Here is a 22,034-nt window from a genome sequence, read left to right as displayed (position 1 = left end):
AATAATTCTCATGTGTTGCCCTGGTTGGGGAGGCACAGTAACCCCTGTTTCATTCTGTCCCCAGTTGCTCCCAAGTCTTGACCAGGAAGACAATCGGGCATTCACAGGGCCGCTGCTTTCACCATTGTAGGATTTTACTACTTGTTCTTGCTGAAAGACAATGGAAAATGAACATTACCACACACTTCACTTTGATCAGAAATTTGTTTTGATTTTTGGATTTTTTTCCCCTTTGGTGTGTGTTAATTTTGAGCTAGGAGGATTGTTAAGCCCGGGACACTTGCTTTGTTTTTTTGTAACCTGAAGACTTAAACTTATGGCATTGTCAGCTGTCTTAAAAGACTTAAGCGCCAAGTTCTACAAATGAAGCCAGACATTAAATGTTCATTCATGTCAGCTATTAGAAAACTTGGGTGACAGGAGAGGAGATCAATTCTACAAGTGTGTCACGTAGAATCAGCCGCATCTACAAAAATGGAGGAAATTTCTGTTGACGAGGAAGTGCTGAGAATTGAAGAAGAACACCAGGCATCAAGAGGCTGGGAGGATCAGAAAAACAGTGCTGCACAGACCCCAGACCCTATATCCTGAACACCATGAACGTGGCACCAGGCCTCAAGCTATCTAAGGTGACTACTCTGCTCTCCAAGGAATTCTGCTCAAAGGGATGCCTCCTGACTTCCTCCAGGAATCAGCAAGCAAATAGCTTCATTTGCACTTTGTCCATTTTTCATTCATTTGTTCGTGAACTTTGTTAATTGGGACACAATTTTGTTGGAATGCACCAGGTCCAGAATCCAGGAATGCCGGTGTGCACATTGAAATCAGTAACGCAGTTCTCTTTGTTAAGATGTTGTCTCCTTTAAATGGGACAGAAATATAAAGCCCAGTGTGTCATTCCCACTCCCTCCTCCCCCCCCCCCCCCCCCTGCCTTTTTTTTTTAACCTCCACATAGAGAAGCCATGGACCAGCAACCCAAACCATCAGCATCACTGGGAAGGTGTTGGAAATGCAGATTTTCAGGACCAGACCTCACCCCACCCCCTACCCTACAGATGCTGAAGAGAACCAGACTCTGGGACCACTAGTTCTGCCAGGAACGCCCGATGCCAGTATGCCAGTTGGAGTATGAAGACTGCTGTCCTCCACACGTGGACCCTCTTCTACAGGACTTGCCCCAGCTCCACTTAACTCCTGCCAGGGGGCAAAGAGAGAAACGCTCCACAAGGCATCACAGGTAAGCACAGACATGCGGGCTCCCCCTCAGCGCTGATACATCTTCCCCAGGTAGTTGCCAGCCAGTGTTAGACCTCGAGCAGGATTTCTCCATAAACAGAGTCAGCGTGTTGTGCTAACGTCTTCAAACATTTTTAGCCATTTCAGGTAACAGCCCTCCACGTGGTCCTCACCCCAGCTCTCTGGTGAATGTTACCATTGTTTTGCAGACAGGAAGTGACTGCAGCATTAACACTATCCAGAAGTGAGTGGTGATAAACTCTGGCACTGCCTCAAAAAAGAAAAGCCAGGCTCAGAGACGCGGGAACTCAAAGAATACATTCTACAGTCGAGAGGAAAAACCCACACAAACTCAAAACAAACCAGTTCAAATAAACCTCTTTCCTTGCCATCTATAAACAGAGTAAGTTCAAGGGAGAATCTTTTGGCCCCAACAAGAACCGTGGAATGAGATAAGAGGTTCTCCCCTTTACTCGAATGTGTGGACGGCACTGCCTTCTATTATAAAGGCATTTCAAATATCCATTAATGATTTAATTGACTAAGCCCCATTCTTCCCTGCCTACCATATTGGGTTTATCTGAGCAGAACTTCCTGCTATTATCTTAAGTCTCTGGCAGCTTAATGAAGGCTGTATGTCAGCAAACACTATTTTTTTAAAATTGAAGGATAAACTTACAAGGAGTAAATGCTCCTTTAGATGTTAGAGGTCACTCATGCCCCAACTTGACTTGAATGTCGATCACAGCTGCGGCAAGAAGTCCCCGTGGCTCTGGGCTGTTAAATCCTGTTCACAGAGGACAGTCCTCTCCTGGCTTGAAATACAATCCAGCTAATGAATTTACCTTCTCCTCCTCCCAGATATCAGAGAGGACAGCCAACATGGAAATCTTGGTGGGGAAGATTTACCCATCTAAAGCCTTCCCAGTCCTACAGGAAAGCCCATGTTTGGTTTATTTTCTTACAAAAAACAAGTGCAGTTGCTTCCAGTCTGTTGTGACATAGTTGAACTGTAGACCTGTGTTTTCCAGGAGCGATGAGTGGAATTCTCTGTAACCCAAGTAAACTCCTTTTAATGAGTTCAGGGGAATCAGCATGTTTGTGTTGGCTAGCTGGACCCCCAAGCCTCAAAGACGTGGCTGGATCAGGCACAGATAGGCAGCAGGAGAAGACATTAGTCTCCCCTCCATATCTCCCCTGCAGGCTTCATGGTCAAGCGCAATGCCAGGGAGTTCAAGGCACTTACTTGCTTTAGGGGAACGAAAGCCAACAGCCTGAGAATCAGTGTCCCCAAGAAAAGGTCAGTAGGCCTCAGTGCTGTAATGGATGTAACAAATATTTAAATAAGGATAATATGAAACTGGGTTTGCTCCTGTTGATTTATTTCCAATGACTTGGCTTTCATTCCACTGAGTGGTTCAGATTCAAACTTGATTTCTGCTGACTGTTTTAACCACACAATTTTTCTTCCTTCCTTGATCGGGCCTTTCAATCACAGTTCTCCATCCCTTCCAAAAGAACCACGAAGCAAAGAGCACCAGAGATAGCCTCAGCCTATTAAGTGACTACATAGTGAAAGGCTTTACACAGCAGGGAGCCAGAGTCAAGCTTCTCTATAAGCCAAGGAAAAGTCAGGGCCCTCAAAAGACCAGTTCAGGCCGTGGGCTGGCCAGGCACAGCACACCCTCAGAGGGTCTTCTTTCCTTTCCAAAGCATGGGTCTTGCAGGGATATAGAAGAGAAACTCCTTGAATTTAGAACCATAATATATCTCAGCTGGTGGGGAACCAGAGCTCCCCTCTGTTAGCCCCAGGAAGCTAAGTTCTCACCATAAAACAGAACTGTCCAAGATCCTCCAGGCTTATAGAGCAGGTGGCCAGGGAGGAAGAAGGCAGCCCTGTTCTCCCTTGCCCCCACCGGCTGCCAAGTACCATTCCGGTCCTTCTGGGACTGACCCTTCTCTGGGCAGACTGGCCTGTGGGGACAGGAGGAGGTACCTGGGGGGAGGTCTGCTATGCACACGGGCATTTGCCCGCCTCCAAACGCCTCTCCATGTGCTATTTCAGAATGCAAGGGTGAGTGGCCTGGACACCACCATCAGGCAGGGAGAGGGAGAGCCACTCATGCGCTCTTCTCTGCCGATGATGGGTCCAGGGCTCAGGGGTGTGGCTCCTCGCCCGATTCTGACACCTCCCTGGCCGAGTCTCTGGAGCAAGGGTTGTTCTGTTCCTGCCTGATGTTTGTGCTTCGTTTCAAATCAATGTGAGATGATCTTGCCTCTCTTGCTTCAAGCTCTGTCCCTGCTCCCTCAAATGGTCTGTTATTTACAAGGGAGCCACAGCTCACGAGCTGTGAAACTGAGGCTTAGGGAGTGTGTTAATTCATTCAAGGCCATCGGGTAATTCGAGATAACACTGCCTTTCCAACACAGGAATGGCTTACAAATATCATTAGATGCAGAGATGTGCTGAGGCTCAAGGGAACTGCTGGGAAGGCCAAGACCCCCCAGTGATTCTGCCTGCCAGTAGTGGTGGGCTCCAGTGAAGAGCCCTGACCTCTGTGATCCCTGGCCCTAGACGAACAAATAGCAAAATCCACTACTTTAACAGATGGAGCAAAATCCAGTGCTTTAGTGTTCTGCCCTGTGTCATCTTGTATACTTGGCACCTGGTAACTGTGAAGAAATCGCATCTAGGGCGACTGGCCTGCCTTCAGCGGAAGAGGCTGGCCGCTCACTGAGCCCACGGAAGAACCTGTGCGCGTGCCGAGTCCCATGGACGCCCAGAAGCACAAAATGGTTATTCCTGGGAAACCCGTTCCATTCCTAGAATCACAACCTTCCACCGTATTATCACCATTAGAAATGTTGCTATAACAAATATCGATTAGAGAGACAAGTAAAGACTGCCTGGGGAGCTATGAATAAACTTGGATTCATGGACATTTATTGAACAAAAGATATTTTCCAGATGTTCTGTGTCTTCATAGAACAAAATACAGCTGAAGTGAAAGGTGCCCGGGGAGGGTATGAGATCACTATAAAGGGGATCCCCGCATGGGGGGCCCAGTGGAGGTGGGAAAATATTATGGCCCAGAGTTTCCGAAAGCAGGACCAATACCCCAGAGTGGTAACCCAGGCTAAGGGCAGAAGTTAGCTGAGCTGACTACCCACAGCCTCCCAACTCTGTATCTCACGTTAGCAGGGGATACAGGCTTCCTCTGAAGAGAAAGTCCCTGACATTTAATTAATCTGCTTTGCACCATGTGACAAATAAAGTTTAAAGAATCTAGCAGATTCTTAATGAAAAAAATAAATCTTGAGGATTATTACCTGGGAAACCTGGACATTGTCTGAGGGCCTGGTTGCCTGTAACAATTTACATTTGCCTGCTGGGATCGCCAGGGGATCAGGTATCGGACTATAAAGTTGCTAACATAAACTAATGCAGTTTGATGGCAGGAAAAGCATCAATCCATCAGAAGCTGTGGAGGCAAAGTAGGAATGGGGGGGAGGGGCTCGGTTCTGAAAACAGAAGGTCTCGTGGACTTTTCTGTAGGTTACAAAGCGAGGCCAAGGGAAAGCAGGCGCCAGCAACGGCGGGAGCACTAGGAAGGAGCACCCTCAGTGAAGGAGCTGGGCACTGTGTCCGTCAAGCTGTCGCAACTGGAAAAGCCCCTCTTTCCCTCCCTTCTCACCTTCCTCTCAAGTGTCTTTGCAGGGGTGACTTCCAACATGAAAAACATCCCACTTGAAGTTGTCCGTGTTTGATGGCAAACCAGAAAATGCATGTGGGCTGAAAGGTACGCGCCAGCGTCATTCCGCCTTGCTGTCTGGATATGGGAGGCAGATGGCCGACTGGGTTCATGTCTTGGTTCACGGCTTATTATCATCCATCCCGGCAGGCTGCTCTCTTGTTTCGTCTTATTTGTCTCCTGTCTTTTTTTCTAACTGTCCCCGCCCCCTCGGGCAGCAGGTCCAGTGCATCTAGTAGAGATCCTCTCATTGGGAGGTGCCCGTAAAATGTAGAACTGTGTGTGCATAGGTGCGTAGTTAAGCAGTGAGCTAAGAACCAACATGTTTTGTGTCCCTTTTTAGACTCAGCACTGAGTGTTGCGCACAGTCCCGGTGGCCACGCACACCTCAATATTATGGCTTCTAACTGCCGCGTGGTGTCCTGTGATATCCACCCCCCACACTTCACCGGACCATGCCCCCTCTAATCTACAGGTTGACTTCATCACTCCCTGACACAAGCAGTAGGCACAGGCCATGTGTGCCTCTGTCCTCCCCTGGTTCCTCGTACCTGAGGTCACCCATGGGTGGGCTCTGAGTCCCTGGCTGAACACCTACATATTTTCATGAATCCTTCCCTCATGGCTGTCCTGTCCACCTTCCCACCAGTGGCCGACTCATGCATCATCCAATTAAACTGCTTACAGCTTTCGCCAACTAGAATGGGAAGCGTTTGCCTGCCCTCATTTTAATTTGAGCACCTTTTCGTCTTCTTGCTGCCCATTCACACTATCTCTGTGAATTGTTTTCACATCTCTTGTCCATATTTCTCTGAGGATTTGCCTTTTTCTTTTTTATTGTCCACATTCCTCAAATTCTGGATGTGGGTCTCTCATTCATCTTAGACATGGAAGACATTGTTTCTTAGGCTCTCATCTTTCCCCTTGGTTTATGTCATCTTTCTTAAGCAACAACTCTTGAAGTTGTGGATTTTCAGAGCCAACATTACTTGCCATTTTGGCCTCGGGAAGTCATGCTGAAGAAACCCTTCTCTCCCCCCAGGTCATACCTTCTTTCCTGTTAGCAAACTAGAATGTCCCAATGTGACATTCCATCCAGCCTGGGTCCACTGGTCCATGTACAGCAGAGACCCAGCTTTCTTCTTCTTTTCCTCAATACCTGTGAAATAATTCTCCTTGTTGCCCACTAACTTCTATTATTTCAAGATATCAAGATATATAAAGATTTATTACTAGTTATTTATGTTCATTTGGTCTACTTCTCTGTTCTTGTACCAAAAGCAACATTTTCATTTCTAAGTGTTAGTACTTAATATGTCTTAGTACTTAGCATGTCTTAATATCTGGTGATGGCAGTCTCTCTTTTTTTCCAAAGTAACTACCTATGCTACCTACCTTCTTCTGTTATTCTGTAGAATAACTTTGTCATAGCCATTTTAAAAAATCAAACTGGAATCTTGTTTTAGGTCACACTGAAATTATACAGTAGTTTGGAGAGGGCTGACACCTTTGTAATGTTCACACCACCCATTCACAAGAGTGAAGGAGCTCTTCAAAAGTCATCTATAGATAGCATGTGTATTCTTTGTTAATTCCTACATAATTTAAATTTTGTGTTGTCATTTTGATGGCATCTTGTTTTCTCTTTCATTTTCAGATTGGTTATTGATGGTAAACACAATTGATTTTTTCTGGTTTTTCTTACAAGTTTTCTGAACTCCCTTAGTCTGATATCTTCTGTTGCTTCTGATAGATTTCTGTTTAGATCACATCAGCAAAAAAATGATTTAATACCCTCCCTTTCACACTTTAGATTGACATTGCTTTGTTTCGATTTGTTTTATTTTAATGAGTTGGTCAGTATCATTTGCAGTGTGCTAAGCTGCTTGTGTTCCCATTCTTAAAGGAGATGAGTCCAAAGTTCCTCTGAAGCATGCTTTTTCCTGTATATCAGGGGCATAAATCTTTATCACCTTAAGGAAGTTTCCTTTTAGACATAATTTACAAGTAATTTTATCATAAATTGATGTTGACCTTTATAAAAAAAATTTTATCTAAGATAATTGATATTTTTCCCCTCTTGGATTCATGAAACAATACATGTCCTGAGGTTGAACCATCTTTACCTTTCTTGATTAAAGTTCTTCAACATCGTGTTATTTTTCCTCTTTATATTTACAGCTAATATTTTATTTTGCATTTTAACATCTGTGTTCAAAGTCAAATGGACCTCTCATACTGACATGACTGAATTCGAGGTCAATAATACACTGGTCTCATAAAATATTTTCTGATGCTTTCACTCTATTTTCCAAAGTTGTCTATTTTTTGTTTGCTTTGAATTTGGCAGGACTTTCCTATAAAACTTTTTCTGTAAGAAAAGAACTTGACAACTACTTCAGTTTTATTCTTATTTACTGGTTTCTTCAAGTTTTTTTTTCAGTTTCTCCTATGCTATTTTGGCATTTACTAGTTTTCCACAAATGTATCTATTTCATGTAGTTTTTAATCATCTGATGGATGGTTGTTCATAATATTTTTTTCTCAACTGTGTCTAATTTATTTCTCTGTTACTTTTCTTATTCTTTCCTGGCCCTAATCAGTCTAACCAGAGGGTGCCACTCTTAAGGTGTTTTCAGAGTACCAGATTTTGGTTCCATTAATCTTCTCTAATTTGTTTCAATATTCCCTAAATGTCTCTTAAGCTTATCATACTTCTCCTTTCACCTCTCTGGGTTTGTTCTTATTTCAACATTTCCATTTGCCTGGTTTTGTTTTTATTGTTTTCTAATAAATATATCTAGTTGGGCCCTCCCTGCTGGTGCAGCGGGTTAAAGCACAGCACTAAGAAACTAAAGCCGCATGAGTTCTATCCCCACCCCAGAGGTGACCCACATGGTCCAGCAGACCTGTCCTGACCCACCCGCTGCTCCCCTCAGCAGCAGACTTCGTCACTCAGCCTGTTCTGCTCCCCACTCTGTCTCTGGTGAATCCTCTCACTGCCTCTGCTCCTCTGGCCTGTACCCCAGTTCTGTGTGCATAAATAAATCTTTAATAAATAAATAAATAAATATATTTAGTGCTATACTTTCTAAATACTTTTCTAGCTACATTGCAAAATTTAATAAGGATTTTTTTATTTCTATTTAGTTCTAAGTATTTCATAATTTGGCTTAGTATTTCTGCTTTAAGCTAAATTATTTAGGTTCTGGATATATGGGCTGTATTTTAAGCTTCCTTTTGACAGTTTTCCCCACTTTTTGTTATTTTTTTTTTCCAGCAAAATCTTTCTGTATTAGGCAGGATAATTTGAAGTCAGAAGTTTCTTTCATAGCCCAGTAAATTATTTTTTGGTAAATAATCCAGTCTCCAAAAAGAATGTAACTTTGTTTGTTAGATATAGAATTCCACACACAAACTACTAGTTTCTTACTCTAACATGTTATTTAGGTATAACATGTTATATCTTGACTTATCTTTGGTCTGCTTAACCCATTAATTTGAAACAACTGTTAAAATTACTACCCATAGTCATTTATTTCTCTATTTCTTCTCATAGCTCTATCTGTTGTCATTTTATGTGTTTGAAAGTAAAACTACAGGTAGATCTAAGCTCACCATGACTGTATTCTTACTGCAATCTCATCCTTCTATGCCTTTAGTTCTATCTTATCAGATATTAATATTCCCATTTTCTTCAGGTTCACATTTGCCTAGTATATATTTTTTCATCTCTTTGTTATTATTCTAACCAAGTTACTTTCTTTCAATACTCTCTTATTGACAAAATATTGTCGTATTTTATGTTTTATATGTAATCTAAGTACTTCTTTGGTTGGTGAGTTAATATGTCTTGTAATTACTGCTACATTAGGATTATTCTGCCATCTTATTTGATTCCCCCCCCATTATTATACTTTCTTTTTCTTCTCTTCTCCTGCCTTCCAGTGAATAGATCAAAACCCTGTTTGAAAGTTATACATTCTATTTTTGTTTCTTGATGTTGCTCCTAACTCATTAAGATGCCTAATTATATTTTCCCCATCCCTCTCTTAAACATATAAACATTCGCCTCTTATACTAAACAGAACAAGGGTCTCCGCAGGTCCTCACATGTCTCTGCTCTCACTTCTCTCCCTACCACACCGACTGTGCATTTATTGTGTCTTGGATTTGAGTTCTGCCTTGTTACACACATCAGTGTTGTAGTTCTGAGGACACACATCTCTCTTTGTAGGCTGATGACTTCAAAGATGTGCCTCTAGCCTTTTCCTTCCTAACTTAAAGAAACTTAAAAGTGTGTACACCAGAGAGTGGGCTGTTTTCTCCTGGTAAAGCATGGTATAGTTATTGACTCACAGGCAATTAACAAAAATAAACTTCACCACATGAATGAATGTCAAATCATCACAAGCAACACTTGAACCTTGGAAACTTCGTGGGTGAGAAAGGAGTGTTTCATCATTCCCAGGAGTCAAGCAAATCCGTCCCACTGCTTGACCCAGTCCCAACTGCTCTCTTCTCAAGAGCAGGGCACGGCTGTCCTAAAGAGGTCCGAGTGGACGGTGCACAGAACGCAAATATGTGTAAGCCAAGACATGTCCAGAGTGCATAACTTCGCACCTGTATTCTACTATACAGCTACACCTCCTTGGTAGTTAATGTGTTTTTCTACACACATGCACACTCAGACATACACCATAGGTGATATTTTAGTTTCTGCATGAAAGCAAATGATCCAATATTCACTTTTAAATGTAACAGAGAATATTCCTGCTAACAGTGTAATTCAACAGCCAACAAGCTGTGCTGCTCACCGAGAACCAACTTCTCAATTAGGGGATCATTGTTCAGAGGCTGCAACTCACTTCACATCAACCACCCATTTAACCCAACCCTTCCATTCTATGTCTCTGAAATCTTTTGTAAATCTTCAACTAATTAGAATTTCCCTAGGCTTGATAAATTTTTAGATACAAATAAGATTATTTAAATGAATGTCCAGACTCTTCTGCCAGAGGTTAGCAAGCACTCTGCCTCAGTCTCCCCTGGTTATTTCTGGAGACCACAAATGCGTCTTCTGGTTCCCCACTCCAACGGCCCTACCAATGCCCACTGGCCACCAAGCCACCTGAGGAAGGCATGTCATTCCACCTCCTCTATGGCCACCAGCTCCCACTTTGTGGGGCCTCATGCATGTCTCTGAGATTGTGCCTCCTTTTCTCTGTTCCATATCATCAAGGTATCCACTTTGTACTTCTGATGCTCAGAATCTTAAGAACCTTCCAGTTCTTTATCTACAGCTTTCCTGCTTCTTGGGCTTCAGACCTCTTGATCTATGGAGACAGGTTGGAAAAGATAGGACAGATCACCCCAATCTCTGTATCTTCTCCCAGATTCCACAGCCCTCTCATATAGAGAAATAGAGTAAGTCAAATCGAGAGTGAGTCATGGGAATAGACAAGGCCAGGGCACAGCCCAGACTCCACACCACCCTGTCTTGGCTTCAGCTTGGTTGGGACAGCTACAAATTGATAGCTTGTTACACAACTTCCTCTCCATGAAGAACATTCTAGTTATTCTGAGATACTCATATTATTCAACAAATATTCTTTTAGCCTTGTCATCAAGTGAATTATCCCAGGAATATATTTATTATTCAGCAGTAGCTCAGCCAAGAGAGTACCACACTTGTGTCTCAGAGCAGTGCTGCTCTCTAGGGCCACGGTCCACCTCCTCCCAGGCACACAGTGACATTGTCCTGCCCTGTCTTCTTGAAGTTAGGCATGGCCTTCTGACTTGGTCTGTACAATGAAAAGTATGGAAAAATGACAACGATCACTTCCAGATGCATGGGGTCACCAACATAAAACACCACAGTGCTCAGTTTTCTCTTCCATGAAGACTGAGAAATGCATATGTCAACACATAGTCTCCAGAGAAACTCCAAAGAGCAGCATCATTTGACCCTCACTGGACACCCAGCATAAGTGAGAAATAAATCTTCGATACTCTAAGTTACTGGGGGTGCTGGTTTTCCACCACATACCCTGTCCATCCTTCCTGCCTAATCCAAGGAGGAGAATGCCAGGAATTTCTTTAGGATACCTACTCAGGGCCATTGCCAGGCAAAACTCCAGGGGGCCACCACACATGCTTCCTTCTATGGCATTGGCATGCCTACAGCACAGCCCTCTGTGCCCCTTGCTCTGCTCCTAGAATTGGGCAGCCCTTTGGCACTGAACAGGTACATATACTTTCTGAGTTCTCTATCAGGCTTAATTCGTGAATGGGGCATTCTTACTGGAGTATAATAATTCCATGCCTGGAAAAAGAACATATTTGATATTACCATACTTCTCCCTTTTTAAAGGAAAAGATCTTTCTTCAAAAGGTCATCAGAGTACTTACTGGCTTACTGTAAGACAGTCATTCTCAGTCAGAGCAAAGAGCAAGAGGAAATGTCTCCATCCCACCGGGGACATTTAGAAGTGTATGTAAGCTTTCGTGGTGGGCAGAAGTTGTCTGCTGGTAGTATGCAGTGCACAGAGCCCGGGGTGCTGGCAGATGTCCCCCAAGGCACAGGGTGGCTCCCACAACCATGAATCACCCTGGCCTGCGGGACATCGGGGCCCCTGTTGGAAACATTGCCTTAGCAGAAGGCTGGAGGGAAACAGTCTTTCTTCTGTAGGTAATTCTCATTTCGTACTGACCGAACATTCCTCTTCATAGAGAATAGACAAGAGAAAATTACATGATGGCATCAAACTCAAGAAATAGGAGCCTAACTTCCCACTCCTTCAGTGCAAGTGGGACACAGTGATTCCTCTTCCAAGAGAACATGGAAAGAGGGCATGGGGTGACTTCACAGTGCAGAAACTTGGCAAACACTCCCTTAGCCAGGTGGTCAAGTTTAATGTCAACAGAGATAAGTCATATTGACAGTAGGTATCATTGATAACATGATATAAACAGAGCTTTACTGCCCAAAGCTACATTCTCAGACTTGCATGAGAAAAATATCAGAGAAATTCCAGTTGAGGGACAAAATCCTTGACGTCAAAACTGTCAAGGTGATCAAAACAAGGAACTTCTGAAAGAGTCGAGGAGGGCCTGTCAAATAAATGTGGGATTCTAAATAGGGTTCTAGAATGGAAACATGGACATTGCATTTAAAAACTAGGAAATCCAAAAATACTGATTTTCTTGACAGCAATGTGTCTATATCAAATCGTTCATTGTGGCAAATGTTACCCACAAATCTGAGGTGTTAAAACTGGGCGGGGAGGAAACTAGGTGTGGAGTATGTAAGAATATTATCATTACTGCCACTTTTTTGTAAATCTAAAATTATTCTAAAGTAAGAAGCGTCTTTTAAAAAAATGAAGGATTGGCCCTCCCTGGCGGCACAGCGGGTTAAAGCACTGCACTGAGAAACTAAAGCCACTTCCGCATGAGTTCGATCCCTGCCTGCCCCGGAGGTGACCACATGGCACGGCAGACCTCTCCTGACCCGCCCGCTGCTCCTCTCAGAAGTGGACTTTGTCGATCTGCCTGTTCTGCTTCCCGCTCTGTCTCTGGTGAATCCTCTCACCCTCCACATCTCTGGCCTGTACCCCAGTTCTGTACGAATAAATAAATAAATCTTTAAAAAAAAATGAAGGATTTAGGAGAATTATAAAGAATTTTCCAGCAGTCACAACAATCAAAAATAAAATTGCTCCCAAAGAGACATAATAGAGATATAGAAAAACTGGACAAATGATCATTCATCACAACTGATACATTGCAGTTCTACCCAAAGACTAATGGAACAACTTTTAGGTCACATTTAACATATAATGGGTCACAAAAAGATAGCTGTCTACTCAAAGACTCCAAGGCACCACACACTATGAACAGTGTCCATTAGCTTCTGAGAAGATAATGTAAAGAGTAGTTTTGAACTGTTCTGTTGAACCCAAAAGGCCCACAAAAGTCTGGTCTGGATCCGCCTCACTACATTTTTACTATTTTAAAAACTGTAATAAAAAGCAACGACTGTCTTTTATAAGCCAGCACACAAGACATCAATAACTCTGGTTTGATGGTTAATTTTATATGTCAACTTGACTGGATTACTTCTGCTGTTGCTGTGAGGGTGTTCCCTGATTAAATTAGTATTTGAGTCAGTACAGTGAATTTTCTTCTGCAGCGTGTGTGGCCATCATCCAGTCTGTTCAAGGCCTGAAAAGAATAGCAAGCAGAAAGAGGTAGGAGAATTACTGAATCTCCATCCATCCATCCATCCATCCATCCATCCATCCATCCATCCATCCATCCATCCATCCTATAGGTCTTGTCCTCCTAGAGAGGTTACTATAATGCAGGTTTACATTTGCATTTAAGAACAAAGCTTTCCCTACATCCCTGAATATACCTGTAAAGTACTCATAAAGTGTCAGTTAAGGGGGAAAGACTTTCATGCTCACCTTCTTACAAACTCCCACCTCTACATCCTTCTCTTAGAGTTATAAAACGAAGAGTCTATACATTAGGCAAGCCACTTTCTTTCATTACAGGTAAAGTCAGAAAGAAGAGTCACTGGAGGATTCATACTTGACGCAAGGACTTTAGCGTGCTTTCTGGTACACAGTAAGTGCTCAATAAATACTTGTACAATTCTGTTTTTCCACTACGTCATTTCCAACCTGTCCTTTCGCTAATCTGGCAGGAAGACTCATGTTTCAAAGACAAGCCATGCTTGTTCACATTTCCATAGTCTTACCTGAGTCGCTGCCTCTGCCTAGAACATACTTTCTTGTTCTTCAAGAGGCTACTCAGATAAGATTACCTCCTTCCACAAATCTGCCCCATCCAACACCCCCAAACAGAGGTGTTTGTCTCGCCACTCAGTTCCCACAGCATTGAAAGAATGCATCTTCATGACTAGTTACTGGTTTTCTTTTTTTTTATACGATTTATTTATTTATGCATACAGAACTGGTGTATAAGCCAGAGGTGTGGTGGAAGAGAAGATTCACCAGAGACAGAGTGGGGAACAGAACAGGCAGATGGACTGAAATACACTGCTGAAGGGTGCAGTGGGCCAGGAGATGTCTGCCATGCCATGTGGGTCAGCTCCCTATCGGGGGATCAAACTTGTGCCGCAGTGGCTTCAGAGTGCCTCATATGTGGTGCTTTCACCCACTGTGCCACCAGGGAGGGCCATTACTGGTTTTCTTTAGCTAATATAAGGTCACATAACAAAACTCAATATTCGAATGCACACTTCTGTAGCACTCAGCCCACGCAGGGTGCTGTGCATCCCGCCCCTCTAATTCTAGAGCTTTCATCACTCCAAAAGTAAACACCACACCCATCAGGCGGTCGTCTCCCATGCCGTCTCTCCTGGCCCTGGCAATCACTAATCTTTCTGACTCTATGACTTTACCAATTCTTGCTGTTTCACACAAATGGAATCATTCAGTGGGTTCTGTGTCTTGGCTGTTACCTGACTATGTCTTTAAGGTGCACAGATGTTTCAATAAGCATCAATCCTTAATTTCTTTTTATGGCTGAGTAATATTCCATATTTGAACATATACTTTTTATTTATCCATTCTTCAGTGGATAATGGATGCTCCATCTTTGGATGTTCCATTTTTGAACATAGTGCTACTATGAAGGTTTATGTGTAAGTTTTTGTTCTACCATCTGTTTTTATTTCTTCAGGCACAAACTTAGGAGTGGAAGTGCTGGTCATATGCTAATTCTTTGTTTAACTTTAGAGGAAACCCCTGTTTTCCACATTGGGTACAATAGTTCACATTCTCATGGACTCCCTGAATCCTCACCCATACTGGCTTTTTCTATTTGTTTGATCATAGCCACGTGAAGGATATGAAGCTAGCTCCTCATGGTTTTGGTTTGCACGTAATATTGAGCAGCTCTTCAGATGCTTGTTGGCCATCCTTATATCTTCCTTGAAGAAATGTTGGCTACTAGCTGCTAAATCCATCTTCCCTGCTCCCCTTCCTGACTTGAGCTCAACAAGAGCAGAAGATTCCCTTTTTTCATTGATGCCCTTTCTTTGTTGAGTCTTCAATCAAAGGACAGCCCCAGTGGTGTGAGGCTGATACTCCAGAAAAAAGGTGTGACCTCCAGATTTGATCAAAGAAAGACCGGAGGGTTCCCACCGATGGTAGAAGCTGAAAGAACTCACATGGAAAGGATGATGACTAGGTGGAAAGGCCACACAGATGAGGTGGGACTTAAGTAGGCCTTGACCAAGAAGCAGAATTTGATTCTAGATTCCCAACTTCTGCTTTTGTATTCGGTAATTCACATGTTCATGATGTAATAAATCGACTGTGTCATGCTAGGGGCCTCGCTAGGCTCCTGATTGGAATGGGGCGTGTCTATCTTGGAGACCTCACTTCTGACTTAGGGTTGACTCTCAACCCTGCCCCCCCCCTGCAGTTCCCCTCACCTGTGGCTGCTCCTACTCTTCTGATGCTTCTTTCTCTGCTGAAGGAACTGTTTATTGTCCCAATCTGATGGGCTGATCATATGTGGAAATGAGAACAAGATGAGAGGCTCAAAGCACTTTACTGGCATGTGAGGTTCAGAAAAACATCAGATTTAAACATGTTGCAGGTTTGTTCTCGTCTAATTTTCCTTGCCTTTGGTCACAATCTGCTTCCCACCATCTTCCAAATTCACTCCACAAGAATCAGAGTTGAAACATTTGCCCCGGCTTTTTTCTTTGATTATTCAATGAAATAGCCTTAGGAGTTTTCAAAAAATGAAATTCTTGTTTCCTAACTCTTCGTAACTATAGAGCTCCATGGTGACCCCCACTCATCATAACTATCAACAAAAGTCATCATGCTTGTTAGCCCATCCCTGCAAGTTTCAGAATATCTTTTGCAAATGTGGTTTCTTTTACTCTTCTCAAAACCCGTAGATGCAAACTATCACTACAGACAAGGAAACTTAGATGCAAAGATGATTTGCCTAAGTACAGTTTCCAAAGGTGATGAAGCCAAGATTCATCTCAGCCTTTTCTTTTTAAAGCTTCAGATGTTTCTATGGATCCACAAGAACACTGCCCATTACAGCATAAAACCAAATTCTCTACTATTAACATGCTAAATTATTCAGCAATGTTATTTTCTTACAGGTTACTAATAGTTAAAATTTGGTGAGAAGAGTTCCCTGCCTTAGTTTCCAATCCTCTTAACATTTTTCACATTTAATTTTTGGATGCCAAATTCTTGGCAAATGATGCAAACAAAATTTCAAACCTAAGCTGTACCCTTGATGAAATGACTGTTTTTCCCAAAATAGTCCCTGGGCAAAGTCTTACACGTTGTGCTCAATGACCAGGGACACAGCTGGCGAAAGCTCCATATAAAGTTTCTCTATTTGCTGAGATGGTTTCGTGCTTGATGCTCATGGGTTGCTCTTAATAATTTAGTCACGCACTCCTCTGCAGTCTATTGCTTCCACAGTGCTAATTTAAACCATGTCAGTGTGCTTGCAATATGACTGACAATAACCAACCTTAAAAAAAATCCATTCTTCAAGTTAAATGTACACATTCGTCTGTGAACATCACGCTCGAGCTGCAAGCTGAAAATTCTCTCACCCTCGCTCTTTCCACTCTGCTTCTCTCCACAACTCTGCCTTCTTCCTCTCCTCCCTTCTCTCTCCCTGTCATCTTCTCTCTCTGTCAACCCTTCCCCCTTCCCCTTCTCTCCTCTCTCTTTCTCTCTCTCTCTCTCTCTCTCTCACACACACACACACACACACACACACACAACACCCTTTGGACAATTTCCAAGCCTCTAACATACACTTTACTGAAATAGGCTGCACTGGACCACACACACAATTGCAAATTGCCTAAATAAGTCAGATGCATAAGCAACAGGCACTCAAGTGCAGAGAATGTTTAAACTTTAGGGGAAAAACAATAAATTAAAGCGCAGCCTTTCTTCTAAAGTGATTCCTTATTGAGGCCTCTGCTCTGAATGAGGAAGTCGCATCCGCGTGGCAGGCCTGTCTAGGGCCACCCTGCCAGGCCTATCCGGGGCCACCCTGCCGCTCTCTCCAGGATAAGGCAAGTGCAGCCGCTGGAAGGAGCCCACGCCCTGGCAGCCGAGGGCGCCGCCTGCGAGGCATCACCCCACAGTTCCTAGAGCGGCCTTCAAATCCTTCAAGAAGCCCTGGACATCCAGGCCATCGTATAGGTTGCTGACGCTGACCTGCCCCACCTGCCTTCCCACAGCGGACAGACACCAGCCACAGCCAGAGCTTTTGAGAGCGTCAGTGCACAAGTCCCCATTCTTTCTGTGGCCGAACCCAAAGTCTCACTGACCTACAAGGCCCCCCTCGTCAGATGGCTGCTGACTCTTCAGGGTCCCTCTCACTCCACCTTCCAGCCCCCCCCCCACCCCGAACCTGTCCCCTCCAATCCCGACCCTCCTCCTGCAAAGGGGCCTCTTCCCAGTGGCTCCATGCCTGGAGCTTTTCCTCAAGATCCTGGGGCAGGTGCCTTAGCTTGATCTAGGTCTCAGCTTCTCTGTCACCTACTCTGATGTCCCGAAGCTTTCCGAGGTAGACCATCTGTTCCCCAGGAGTAGGGCTATTATCCACACCCTCGCCAGGGGCGTCTTTAGAGCTTTTCCCTGTAACCACAGTCCTTCTTCCCGTTGATCTTGGTCACGTGATTTACTGCAGTGACATGTAAATGTGAGCCACAGTGGCCCGGTCTGAGCTGAGGGCCTAGAGCCAGCACACATTTCCACTCACCACTTGCCCTGCAGTGAAAAATACGCCCAGATAATCACTGGTCCGACGTGAATGAGGACTCCGCAGACAAATAAGCAACCCCGAAACCAATACCTGTTGTCTAACCACTGAGCTTGTAATGCTGTGGCCATGCCAGATACTGCGCTAGGCATGCTAAAGTCTCTGCCCAGTCTCTGTTCTGTCACTTTGCTTTCATTCTAGTGCCTATATTCCTAGCGTATCTTTTTGTTTATTTGGTGACTATTTCCTTCCACAACGAGGCGTTACACACATCAGGTAGTCAATATATATATTTGCTAAGTGAATACATACAGTCACATGTCTTAGCTTTAGAAGGATTTGTATGTTTTCTAATCTGAAGCCCAAAGCACTCAAAGGCCTCAAGCAAAAACACCATTTTTGTTGTTGAAAGATCTAGTGACAAGAAATCTTTATCTGAGATAAATTTATCAGAACTCTAGATGCCCCCAAGAAACCAATGAACAACTGGTTATGTAGCATAATAGGAGAAAACCAACAGCCATCCTCACATGATACCAGGACTATGATTACCATGATGATGATGATGGTGGTGGTGGTGTTAGTAGAGGTGATGGTGATAGTGGTGGTGTTGGTGGTGATGTTGATGGTGGTAGTGGCAGTATTGATGGTGATGGTGTTGGTGGAAGTGATGGTGGGGGGACAGATGGTGGTGGTCTCGATGATGATTGTAGTGCTGGTATTGATGGTAAGAGTGGAAGTGATGATGGTGGTGGTGACAGTACTGATAGTGGTGGTGTCAATGGTGATGGTATTGGTAGCAATGATGATGGTGGTGGTGATGGGAGTGCTGGTGGTGGAGGTGATGATAGTGGTGGTGGCAATAGTATTGGTGGTGGTGATAGTGGTGGTGATGGTAGTGGTGGTTGCGATAGTGTTGGTGGTGGTGATGGTAGCGATAGTGGTGATAGTGATGGTAGTGGTGTTTGGTGGTAATGATGATGTTGCCAGTGAGGTGCACCAGAAAAATGACAAAGAGTGGGATCTAATGTAGCCCTGAGGAGCATGGTATTTCCTGCCTAGGGATCAGATCAGGTCAGCCTCTAAGAGACAGGGATGATCACCCAGATGGCAAACAGGTAATATGACAGAACCAGGGTCTGGAAAACTCAGGTGAGAGGGGGTCATGGACATTTCTCAAGGGGACTCTGCCCCTCTTACTCCCCAAATCCCCACTGCACATAGTGAAGTTTTCTCTTTGTTTATTTGAAGATTACAAAATAGTAAGACTCAGTCAAGATGTATTCTCTGAACAAGACAAATACCTGCAGACCAGAACCAACCTCCTATCTAGGTAAAAGGAAGCACTTGCTTAAGAAACATTTCCCTTGGCAAAAATGTTCTTCATCACCTAATGGAAGAGGCTTACAGGATCCAAATACTGCTACTAACAGTAAGTCAATGATTCAAGTCAAACAGTGATGTCAATCGCCGAGACTAAACCCTAAGCTACAGTTTGCAAATCCCTACAATCAAAATGTATTTACTGAGATTATCTCAGGAGGCATTCTCCAGCCTGGTGTGGGGGACAGAGCCACACCTGGAGTGGGGAGAACCACAAAGACCATGTTCTGTCCAAGTCCTGCCCAGCCCCTCAAACCCTGTGCTGCTGGGGCAAGTCTTCTGGCTACTCTTGCGAACTTCATTGTCTCCATCTAGGAAACAGGATAAGTAATATTGTTTCATGGGCTTCACATGGAATATTAGACATGAAGTGGCCTAAACACCCCAAAGGCCGCAGATGATAGTGAAAACTCCAACTCCAGGCTGCACACAGTATGGAATGAGTCCTCCATCCCAGGTCATGTCAGCAGCCACATAACTCAGTGCATGGGAGGTGGAGCGTTAAGCAGTTACCTGTGTGGTTTAGACATTCATGCTCTATTCTCTAGTAGAAGGCATCCCAAGTAGGTAATTTATTCTTCTACTCTTAGAGGGTAGAACAACCACGTAGCGTCCCAAGAGAACAAAGACTGTGGAACAGAAAGACAGGCTTTGATTTCTGGTTCTTCCTCTTCTATCCAATTTGATCTGGAGGAAGACAGGTCACTTTTCTGACCTGCAGTGTCCCACAAAACAGGGGCCACGCCACCCACCACTCTCTTCTACCGATTGCTGTCTTTTCTTTGATGTCCCTATCATAGCCTGAAGTTGATTTTTTCATATTGCTTCTCATGCACTGACCTCCCCAAGGAAACTGTAAGTTCCATGAAGGCAGGAAAAGCTCAGCTGTCCCAGGCATATTCTATCTCCAGGGCCCGACATACAACAGAAATACAGTTCAGTATTTGAGGGATGAATGAACAAAGAATGAATAAATCCCATTGAAAAGTATTAATCCAATTTTATAGCTGGAATCTGAGTTCAGAGAAATGAAAGACTTTCCTAAGGTCGTGCTTGGTAGGAGGTGGGGAGGAAATTCAAACCAAGATCAATTTCATTCTCAAGTCCGCATCTCCCCAGGCGCAACTCTGTCTGCCAAGAGAAATCCAGAGCCTGTATGTCTGTGAAATGCACCGCAGTCCTTGGAATAAGAAACCCCAAGCTTCCGCGTGGCCTGTGAGATCCTCCATGCTGCGCTCACTTATTTCTCTGAGCTCACCTCAAACCAGTCTCCTCTCTCAAGTGTCAGATACCATCAGCCTCTACCTTGTTCCTTAAATACACAAAGCTTGCTCTCGCCCCCAGGGCCTTTGCACCTGCTGTTTGCTAGAAACTGGACCACTTCCCCCACCCCCCAGCATCACGCAAGACTCAGTCCATCAGCTGGAAAGGCTAACAGCAGCTACTGGAGACTCTTATCTCAACCTGCTCCTCTGCAGCCCTCAAGTCTACCCACCGGTCTTAATTTCCTTTCAGTGCTCAATGCCCAAAATTATTTGGTTCACATGCCGATTGCCTGCCCAGCCCCCAATCTCTGAAAAGTAAAAGCTTCAGGAGAGACCAGTGAATCTGCAGCAAATGGAGCAGCACCTGGCGCATCGTAGGTGTTAATTAAACACTTGATGCATAAACAGTTTTGTCCCTGTGATCATTACTCGAACCAATTTCTGCTCAAGAGTTACAAGAGGAAAACATCTTCTGAGTGGCCTGGGTTCATATAACAAACTGATGGGAAAGTTTATAGCAAGGACTCAAGTGAAACAACATTACTTTTGATTTTTACTCAAAACCCAGGTGACAGTACCATCATTCATTCTTTGTAAACATGTGTCTATGTAATGTCCTGAGTCCTGACGTTGCAGAAGTTAGAGGCTAGGGCAGATGTTTAAATAGGAGATGACAAGAGAGCCAGGCAGTGTCATGGGACGGGCACAGCAGCCTCGCAGCAGGGTCATCTCATAGGGGGGATAGTGGTGGGAAGTGACATCAGAGCTGGGAACTCAAGGAAGAGTAGGGGGCATTTTCAAGAAGAGAGGACACGGGGTGAGCGTGGCAAGTAAAATGGACTGAGAGCTCGGCTCGCATCTCAGATGAGCGGAAGCAGCAAACAGCCCCCCCCCCCCGTACCCCTTCTCCGCCTCCCCCTCCCCTCCCGCCATCTCTGTCACTTTTGATAAAGGCATCAATGCAGAGTAAGACTTCATTCCTTGAACACACAAATCTTGCTCTCGCCCCAGGGCCTCTGCACCTGCCGTTTGCTAATACCTGGCCCAGTTTCCCTAAGAGCACACAGCGTCCCCTGTGCTAGAGATTCGGGCGAGGGCAGACCCAGGGCTGATGGGTCATTTCCTATATTGGGCAGATTTCAGAATTCAGGTTTTTATTTTTAACATCTTTTTTAGATTGACGCAGAAGATATTTAAACAGCATATAAATGAAGCAAAGCACACTTCCAGGAGGCTCAGACCCATGGGTCTATAAAATGAGATACAAAACAAAGACTATGTAAGCATGCTCGCTTGTAGTTTGGTAGGGTTGGTACCAATCAAAACTCGAACTTTGCTGGAAAGCCAGGCGGTAATCACAATGCCTACTTCATAACAGAAAATAGACTAAAGAGTAAAAAAAAAAAAAAAAAAAAAATCTACCAAAAGTTTTGAAAAACGGCATCATTTTCATCATCTAAGTCTCAGAAAGACTCTTCCCGAACCATACACAGGCTAACTCCAACAGCAATTCCTGGGCTTTCAAAGGCAAAAACATGTTTAAGGAACGTTTTAAGTTTCTGACTGCAGACGTGCAGACGCAGAGAAAACCTTTGTGAA

The 22,034-nt window shown here is 44.0% G+C and overlaps 1 protein-coding gene across 1 annotated transcript in view; it reads right to left on the bottom strand.

Moving 5' to 3' along the window:
* The window catches only part of LOC105853498 (putative uncharacterized protein FLJ46204), a 99,153-nt gene extending 79,449 nt beyond the window's left edge, over positions 1 to 19,704 (bottom strand). The window contains 3 exon segments of the mRNA XM_012723455.1: positions 18,340 to 18,502; positions 18,552 to 18,811; positions 19,588 to 19,704. Of these exon segments, the coding sequence (XP_012578909.1) occupies positions 18,340 to 18,502; positions 18,552 to 18,811; positions 19,588 to 19,704 (540 nt within the window).
* Positions 19,705 to 22,034: the final 2,330 nt, after the last annotated feature.

The sequence above is a fragment of the Condylura cristata genome, unplaced genomic scaffold (assembly GCF_000260355.1).
Source record: "Condylura cristata isolate star-nosed mole 26May11 unplaced genomic scaffold, ConCri1.0 scaffold00011, whole genome shotgun sequence".
NCBI classification, from domain to species: Eukaryota; Metazoa; Chordata; class Mammalia; order Eulipotyphla; family Talpidae; genus Condylura; species Condylura cristata.
This window is presented reverse-complemented; position numbering and strand designations above follow the sequence as displayed.